The sequence below is a fragment of the Coturnix japonica genome, chromosome Z, assembly GCF_054131305.1.
Source record: "Coturnix japonica strain WE chromosome Z, WE-NBRP24, whole genome shotgun sequence".
Lineage (NCBI taxonomy): Eukaryota > Metazoa > Chordata > Aves > Galliformes > Phasianidae > Coturnix > Coturnix japonica.
The window spans coordinates 52,953,845-52,963,370 of NC_140702.1; the positions used below are offsets into that span (position 1 = coordinate 52,953,845).

Genomic DNA, 9,526 nt, shown 5'->3' on the forward strand with positions numbered 1-9,526 from the left:
TTACCTCTATGGCTGGTCTCTAGTCAGATATATGTTTTTTCTCAATGGTGCTGTATGTTTGAGTAAAATGTGCATGAGTACTGCTTATACATTTCTATTTGTAACATTCAGCTGATAAGCTCAAATTATGTAATTTCAAGTTACCGTTCTTTTATTCCTCTGCAAGAAAACCTGGTGGAGTTGTAAAGACTGAGCAGTAAAGATGCTGTCTTAAACAGACTTCACATATTGCATAACTCAGGTATACATGAAATAGAAACTGGTGCCCCTGTGCTGAGTGGCAATTCAAGAACAATGAGCATTGACTCAGGTTTCTTGGAAGCAGATGTAGTATTATTAGGAAGACACTCGGTAGGTTATGTGTCAGTTCTCAGCCTGTATCGTAGACGTATTAATCAGGCAGGTTCTGAATTATTAATACTGCTGATGGAGGGACAAACAAAGTCTGTCTAGTGCATCTGTTATCACAAGTAATGTATCTGTGTAGCTAGAGAGAACCACCAAACCTTGCTGTATGATCTGCAGCTGTAGCTGCATGCTTCTGTAAGTATATTGTAGGTACGCCAATGGATCAGCTCAGCTTGAAGGAAGTCACTTTACTGCATCAGTTTGTGATGCTTTTTGGAGATACGTTCAGTATTTCCTGCTGTTGGGTTCTTGGCATGCCATATATTTTGATTTTGCCCTTGCTTTGTTAAACTCGCTGTAGTGGCTGAAAATACAAAGCCAATACTAGCCTTCACTTATACTAATACTAATACTTCACTTATACTAAATACAGTACAATTCTGTTTAGCAAACCTGGCTCCAGCAGAGCCTCTGAGCTTCGTCCATTCTCAAGTACTGCTTCTGGGGACATCCCATAGCTGAGGCATGTATGCCTTACTTGAGCTAGTAGTGTACTTTGATGCTAGGAATCTGCATAGTCGTCTGCGATGTGTGATGGGAGAATCATATCGTGATATTTAAAAACTGTGCTGCACTGAAGATAACACATATCAAGATTCAAACTCTGGAATACCTGAATGGTAATGACAGGAATTCTGACTTCTCGTAGTTAAAGCGATCCTGAAACGCTTCCATGTTGGTTTAGGTACACATTTGCTCTTACAGTATTGAGTACAATAATACTACCTGGGCACTTTTGCTATAGAAAATAGTATTTCCATCTTGAGGCTTTTCAGTAATTTTAGTGCAATAGTTTTGATTTTGATTTTACAATAGTTTCTGTTCTAGGGAGGGCTTTTTCAGGAATGGTGTGGTGAGAATTACTAGGGAAGTAATTCTGCCCCTGTACTCAGCAGCTCGAGTACAGTGCTCAGTTTTGGGCACCTCAGTACAGAAAGGACACTGAGGTGCTGGGGCAGGTCCAGAGAAGGGCAACAAGGCTTGTGAAGGGCTTGGAGAATCAACTCTATGAGGAGAGACTGAAGGAACTGGGGCTGTTTAGCCTGGGGAAGAGAAGGCTGAGGGGAAACCTTATCATGCTCTTCCAATACCAGAAAGGTGATGGCAGAGAGAGTGGGGTTGGTCTTTTCTCTCTGGTGGAAGGTGACAGGATGAGGGGAAATGGCCACAAGCTTCACCAGTGGAGGTTTAGGTTGGATATCAGGAAAAACTTCATAACAGAAAGGGTAGTTAAGCACTGGAATAGGGTCCCCATGGAGGTGGTTGAGTCACCATCCCTGGATGTGTTTAAAATCTGTGTGGACGTGGTACTCAGGGACACGATTTAGTGGAGGGTTGTTAGGGTAGTATGGTCAGGTTGTGGTTGGATTTGATGATCTTTAAGGTCTGTTCCCAGGTGAGTGATTCTATGATTCTGTGATTCTAGATACGCCATGCTTGTTTTAGAGACGTTTTAGTTTTTTAAGGGAAAGAAAATGTTAAAAGGTTCATAGTTTGTTTTCAATGTGATGTGTTGTCTTTATGAATACTCAAAGGGGATGAAAAGAGGCTGTGTATCCTTGTTTGGTACCCATACTGCTATGTGTGAAGTCGATCAGTGGTATACATGTGTGCTATCCTCAGTATATCTGACAGTGGGAGTGGTAAGTAAACCTCTGAGTCAGGGCTGAGACTGAAAATTTATGGTGGATCTGTGATTCAGTGACCTACCAGAATAGTGTTTTAAGTCAGACACAACAGGATTTTGTGTCTTTGTTCTGGGTAAGGTAAATCTAGACTGAAAACTTAATGTCAGGTAAACGGAAAGTCAAGAATATAAGATTTCTTCTTGATTAAAAGAAAAAATAGCAAAGGAAGTTGTGTCACTGATAATAAAAACCGACCAAAGAAATTCAGTGATTTTTCACTTTATAATTTTTTTTTGTGCAGTGTGCCTCTTCTATAAAGTCATTCATGTTTTGAATTTTTAAATACAATGAGGTTCATATTTTCAACATCCAAAAAAGCATATGTGACAAAATGATTTTTGCCATAAACCATGTAGCTTTGAAGAACTGCTGCTCCTGTGAGTCAGAAGCAAGATATGCAGCTTTTGTTAGATGTTCTGCAACACATTAGGGGTTTTAGATCTCTCTTTTCCATCCTTCCCTAAATTCTACTTATGATTGGACTGGCTAATTTTATTCCTCTGCGTGTGTATTTCTTATCCTCATTTTAGGGTTTTATAATTTCATAAGATATATTTCTGATGAATCTTTTTGACATGCTTGTGTGTCCAGTGTCAAGAGGCACTGGCAGGTTACTGTCATACTCGGTTAGCAGGCCTTCAGCATAGGCTTCTGGGAGTCATTTCAGTATTTGACCAGAAAGCATTTGTGAGAGTGGCTTTCTCAAACTTTGTGAATACACAGTGTGTGGTTTTAAGCAGGGTCTGTCAGAAGTCTTTAGCTGCTGATTGTTCATGCCATAACTTCCTGAACGAAGATCATTTGTCCCATTCTGTTTTTTTTTTTGTTTTTTTTTTTTCCCTCTGCCTCTTGCCAGGAATGGTGAAGTCAAAGGTGAAATTCATTCTCTTGGCAGCTTAAATTTTGGCTTTCCAGGCTTTGAAATAAGATTGTATATGTATATAGTACTTAATAGAAACCTCACGAGTATTTTGTTTAGTGTATTGCCAAAGCAGTTTTCTTCACAAAGAAGCTCAAATCATTTTATTAGAAACAAAAGAGAATTTTGTTGGAAAATTACTTTTCACTGCCAAAGAAGTGATAGTTTTATTTTTTCTTTTTTTCTTTTTTTTCTTTTTCTTTTTTCTTTCAGAGTGTACTTCAGAATAAGAGTTCTACTGTATTGCAAGTGGTTGAATTTTTTTTAGAGTAGGGCTGGCTGCAGTACTACATGTGGTTTATATTCCTGAGTGATTGGTGCAAAGCTTTAATTGTGGGTGTCTTATCCAGTATTTGCTCTCCTTTTCCTGATTCTAGGTATTGTCCTTTGCATCAGGATTCAAAATGTTTACCAGCTGAATACAGACTATTCTCTGTCTTTAAATAAAGCATTCCTATTAAGCTAGCTGTTCTACGTTTTGACTGCTTAAAATTGCAGTATATGAAGTGTTTTGTGGATTAATTATATGTCCTTAATTTTGTTTATGGATTTCTAATGATCTCATCTTTGCATTGTGTTAATGTTGTGATGGAGTGCCCAGTTGTCCTTTTAAGGATGTATCTGTACTGTGACTTGTGGTCCCTCAGTCATGTATTATCCACCTCAATCACAGTAAAGCTGAAAACAGAAATATGTGGCAATCCTTCAGACATGGGAAGCTGATTTATCAGTCTCTCATTCCTTTCTGAAGAATTCTGTCTGCATTATTGCATTCCTGACTCTCTTAGATTTCCGTTCAGAAATTTTTCTTCAGAAATCCATGAGTTTACTGTTTCCAGTGCTTTTGTTTCAGGAGGGCTGTGCAGTCTTCTAGCCCTTTCATGAAGAGTGCCTGAATTGTGGCCTGTTCACTTTGCAGTACATTCACTTCTCAGTGATGTGAGGGACCTGTGAAGCATATTAATGTGAGGGTTTGTAATGCCCCAGACAGGCTTATTCATAAAGAATGAAAGATGTCAGTTGTGAGGTTTTAAACATGTTACCACTTGCAAGGTGAATGCAAGTGCTTGCTGTGTGAGATGTGGCTTGGGCTGGTGGCTGTAGCCAGAAAAAAATGATAAAGTAGAACTGTTATTTTAAAAGTAGTTGAAGAAAATCCACCAAGTTTGTTTTTTTTTATAAGCTACTGCTGGGTGAAAGGCTTAAATTGTTGTTCCATCCTGCAGTAATGTTTCCTGATATTTGTGGCTGCTGGTTCCTTCTGTGCTGTCTTTAGAAATGTGTGTGCTGTTGCTATTGTGGCAGGCTCTCCAAAGCCGCTGTTCTTGCAGCTGTGGTGGATTTCTAAGAGTCTTATGATGGAAAGATTAAAAATGTTTTCCTAGTCTCTTCAGTTTTACTGGAAATTCAGTCTAATTTTTTTCTTTGCTGAGCTATTGTGTCAGTCATACCTCTAAGCTTCCTGAAAAGGAGCAGCTGCTGTCTAGGTGAAGAGTCAAATCAATTGGCCTTGTTCCTTTTCCCACCCACTCAGTTCCCTGATCAACTGGGAGATGAAATGTTTAACCATTTCCTTCTACTGATTCACATATGCTTAAACTTTTCATTGGCCTTTGAGGTTGCAGGTGATAATTTCACTATATAAAGCCGAATGGCCGATTCTTATTAATGGATCTGGGCTTTCTTTTAGATTTGGCATTCACCCTGTGGCTGGCCGTATGCCTGGTCAGCTGAATGTACTCCTAGCAGAAGCTGGTGTTCCCTACGATATTGTTCTGGAAATGGATGAGATCAATGAAGACTTCCCAGGTTAGTATGCAAGCTATAAGTTTCTAGTAGATTGCATGTGTTCTTGCAGATTTTGATTTGATTTTGTTTTTACATTGTACAAGCATTTTAGGAACAAAACCAGTCCAGTCATACAGTTTCTCGGGCTGTACATCAGCCTCAGTGTTCAAGTTTCAGGTAATATTATTCACTTTTGTTTTCTTTTTCTGGCTGCAGACACTGACTTGGTTCTTGTAATTGGTGCGAATGATACTGTTAATTCAGCAGCTCAGGAAGATCCAAACTCGATCATAGCTGGAATGCCAGTTCTTGAGGTCTGGAAGTCCAAACAGGTGAGATTGAACAATGTTGTGTCAGCACATTCTTGCCTATGGACTCATTTAAAAAAAAAACCAAGCAACTGTTTATAGGAGAAGCTAATGAGATTTTTTTTTTTTTTTTACTGTTCTGATTTCCGTATTAATTTTTTCTTCAGTTTTTGTTGGTTTTGTCCAACAAATGTCAGTTTTCTGCAGTTGTGATGGTGTTCATGATTTTATGGTGATCAGTGAGTGCTTTAGTGAGACTACCTGACTTCAGTCAGAAAGACCAATGAGTGTACTTCTGCCCACAGATGTGACTGGAACGAAGGATGTTCTGCTCACATCTGCAGCCTTGAAGCATTTCTGTTAAGTTTACAGGAATTTTGATAGGCACCTTTAGTATTGAGCTGCAGATACATAAATATGAATGTCTGTGTTGAATAGACAACTTAGTCTGTTTAGATGGATCTGGCAGGTACTTCACCTGTTTTGCCCAGCATCATCTGACCTCACGTATTCTTGAGAGTCAAGTACTCACTGTCAGAAACATAGATTATGTTTTATCCATATGTGTTGAAATTTGAGACCTAAACTGTACATGTTGATAGAGCTCATTGTCTTTCCTGAAGGTGCAGCCATTTACTGATTCGATATTTCATGGGCTAAAGCTTTAGAACTTTACTTAAGACAATATATGAATTAATCCAGAGTAGTACTCTGGATAAGCAGGAAACATCATTGCATCAAGTATATTGGTTTTCTTTCCTGGTTTTGAGGGGAGTGTGATGGATGGTTTTTGCTATGTCAAACATGATCTCCTTATATGCAGGTCATCGTAATGAAGAGATCTTTGGGTGTTGGATATGCAGCTGTGGACAATCCAATCTTCTACAAACCCAATACTGCCATGCTGTTGGGAGATGCTAAGAAGACTTGTGATGCCCTGCAGGCCAAAGCCAGGGAATCATATCAAAGCTAAATACTAATTTCTGTTCAGCTCACAATAATTACAAAACTGTAGTCACAGAAAACAAGATTTGGAAGTGTTTCTTACTATAATGATGCAGCTGACATCTGCAGAAGACAGCATTGACTCCTAGGAGATGTAGTTGATTGAGAGATGTAGGTCCTTATGAAAGGATGGGCACATCAGCCCATCAAACTAAATCTCCTATGAGGCAATGCATATGAATGAAAATAGGCTTTCTAAGGTTAACATAGAGCTGTTGGAAGAAGGAGGTAATTACTTTTTGTTATCTTTAAGTGTTTTTTTTTTTTTTTTCTTCTATCTATACTTCTATCATAGAAATTCACTAAAAATTACTGTGCCAAGATTTATTCTTTCTTATCATTAAAGTTGTCCTTTGGCCAGTATGAACAAAAATAGCTATTTATTTCATCAAAATATAAAGTAAAAATGCAACCAGATGTGAACAGATGCAAATAAATGCTTACATGATTTGGGATTCTGGTCATAATATCATGTTAAATCTCTGTAAAGAGTTGAACTATTGCTTTTGTGGATTGTATGGATGCTGTGAATCAGGAGTATAGGAAATTCACTCTTCTTTAAAATACAGTTCAGCTTTTTTGTAGTGCCCGCTTAGATTATGTAGAATAAAACTGGGATTTCAGGAACCTACCAAGTGATCTTCAAACCTGACAAGGAAGTATATACCTGCAGTGCTTAATTTTGCAGCAGGTATTAGATTCTCCATCTTTTCCAGTTGTTGCCTTTTTAAACATGATCCAGTTCTGTACAGTCAAAACACTTTGCATATCTAGACTGTTAACAGAATCTGGACTGCAGTCTTTCAGTTTTTGTTCACTTAGATATTTAAACATATTTACTGTTTTAAAATTTAGTAATGCTTCCTTAATCAACATATTTGTGATGCTGAAAAAGGCACTTTCAAACATATTTAAACATATTTAAGATGCTGGAGCTTATTAGATTTTTCTTATTTTTAAAATAAGCTGTTTCTTGGACAGCACAGAAATGTACCAAACTTAAAATCCAGTGTTTTGATTATTTGACTTCTCCTTAATCCAGTTTAAGGCACTGTTTAAATTCCCACAATAAATTCAGCAAAGAATTAAATTATGACATAGATTGCTGTTTTATTTTTATTATGCTAAGTGTAGTTGAGTGGAACTCAAATATTTGCTTAATAAAATGCATTTATCATGTTTGCATAATGATGTAGCAACTGTCCATGGTGACAAAGGCTAAATAGGAATAGTTTTACTTGTGTAGAAAACATTTTTATATTGGGGATAATAACTTACTATCAGGTAAGTCTTGAAATAAGTCCATCTGTACTGACAGAACAAACATCTTTGTAGTATGCAGTGTATTGAGACCTCATACAAAACATAGTATTTCCACGTAGCTACCTCTATTTTTATGTGAAGATCACTTAAAACATGGACTTTAAATAGGTAATGCAGGAAGAAATGTAACAGTATGTAAAAGCTACCCTTTTGCAAATCTTTTTTGTATGATTTGAAAGTAAAAATAATTATGTAGGCATTAACATGTTGTACGCTGCAGGAAAGTACTTGTAATTAAATTACAACTTCAAACAAAGCTGCTGCAATGTTTTAATGTAGTGTGTGATCTCTTAATATCATGTTCAACTTTAAGGTATGCAAAAAAAAAAAAAAAAGTGAAATGAGTGAAGTAGGAAATACTAAGAAATGATCCTCTGTCTCATTCACAGTTAAGCAAAAAAGGGATTTGAAGGGATTTAGCATCCTAATGCATTAGTTTTTTCTGTCTTGATAAACTTCAGATATATATCTTTAGTATGCAACATGTCTTTGCTTATAAGTATTCAATCCCAGACTCAACTCTCGTATTAAAACAAAACAGTGGGGACACTGAGAGTATTCTTTTCTCTTTTATATTTGAAGACAACAATGTACCGTTGGATTAGAGGTACCAGTCTGATCATTAAAACGGTGCTTTAACATGGAAAGTTAGGTAGTTGTTGTACTAATAAAAAATCAGTTATTTTTCTGTCATTTCTGTCCTGTTGTGTTTCCTCGAGGAATAGGATATCTGGTGTATCCTCGATAGTCTTGGGCTCTTCCTGGGAATTTGCAAGATCAAAAATGTAGTGTAATATGTATGTATGTGTTTCCCTTTAAATCTGGATGATTCTTAAAATACTTATATGAAGTATGAATGGTATTGCTTGACCTTAGAAACTTGCCTTTAGCCTATTCTAGGAAATGAGGAAGTTTAGACAACCTACAGCAGTTGATAATCAGTTACTAGTTTAACAAGGTGAGTAAGGTAGTTGTGTTGGTTTCAGTACCCAGCTTTGAAATGAATGCTAAATGAATAATGAGGTAGTCACCTCCCTCTTCTTGCTGGCCACCCTGTCATTTGAGCAGCCTGTGGTACTTTTGGCCTCCTGTCACATACTGCTGGGTCACATCCAGCTTGTCATTCACCAGGGACAACTTCTCCCAGTTTGTACTCGGGTACAGGGCCTCGACAAAGGTGCAAGGCCTTGCACTTGGCCTTGTTTAACCTCATTAGTTGAATGTAGGCCCATGTTTACCATCTGATAATCTAGTTTTATAGTTGATGTCTGATGTGCAGCTTTTATAGTTTCTTCCAGCTTTATTCAAGCTGAGACTTGAGGTCTCTTTTAGAAGCTGCAGCCTAGTGCTGATTCATGAAGTCATCTCTCCTTTTGCTTTGAGTTGCTCCCCTGCGAAGCATGTGCCAACGTCCTAGATTTGCAGTTGGGCAAATAGCAGAGCCACAGCCTTTGCTTTCTGTGCATCTGACTGCTAGTTTGATTATTTCAGTTTGCCCTCTGCTGCTGCCTGTTATCACCTAAGAGTTATTAAATCTGGCCTGCATCAAGCAAACTATGAAAATGTTCTGATCAATCATGGCAAAGTGTTGGAGCAAAAATGAAGGAGGGCATGTTCACCTGCAGAACTTTTCTGTTTTAAATTGCATGCTATTAAAGTTTCAGACGAATTTAGGTACTCCAACCCTCTGGTCAAAACAGATTCAGTTTTAGATATGATTGTTACAGACTTTGATATGAATATCACTGAAGTCTCTGGAAATTGCATCACCTGTTACCTGTCCTGTATTTTTTTATTTTTTATTTTGTATTTTTTATTTCTTCTGTATGCATTACTGAGCCTAATGCTTTTAATGAGCCTTTCTCCACCCTCATGTCAAAAACAACAGGAAGATTCTTCCCTCATCCTTCTTAGCAGATGAACTGCCTTTTTTCCCCCCCTTCCCTGTTCTTTCTGTGTCATGTGTGCACAGTGGCTCCTGGTTTGGGTCACTCTGGAATGTTGATGGTTTGTTGTTCTGGCCAAACTAATCCAAATGTAATGTCACAAGAACAAAGTACGCAGGAATTATCCCTCACCTGTTGGCT

At 37.7% G+C, this 9,526-nt stretch overlaps 1 protein-coding gene across 7 annotated transcripts in view; it reads left to right on the plus strand.

Annotated features, from left to right (window-relative positions):
- The window catches only part of NNT (nicotinamide nucleotide transhydrogenase), a 44,388-nt gene extending 36,256 nt beyond the window's left edge, over positions 1 to 8,132 (plus strand). For 6 of the 7 annotated variants that reach the window (XM_015848654.3, XM_085529574.1, XM_085529572.1 and 3 more), the window contains exons 20-22: positions 4,706 to 4,824; positions 5,020 to 5,135; positions 5,935 to 8,132. In XM_015848654.3, the coding sequence (XP_015704140.2) occupies positions 4,706 to 4,824; positions 5,020 to 5,135; positions 5,935 to 6,084 (385 nt within the window). In that variant the 3' untranslated portion in view covers positions 6,085 to 8,132. The remainder of the gene's footprint in view (positions 1 to 4,705; positions 4,825 to 5,019; positions 5,136 to 5,934) is intronic. The other variant, XR_014939634.1, reaches the window with a different exon arrangement.
- Positions 8,133 to 9,526: the final 1,394 nt, after the last annotated feature.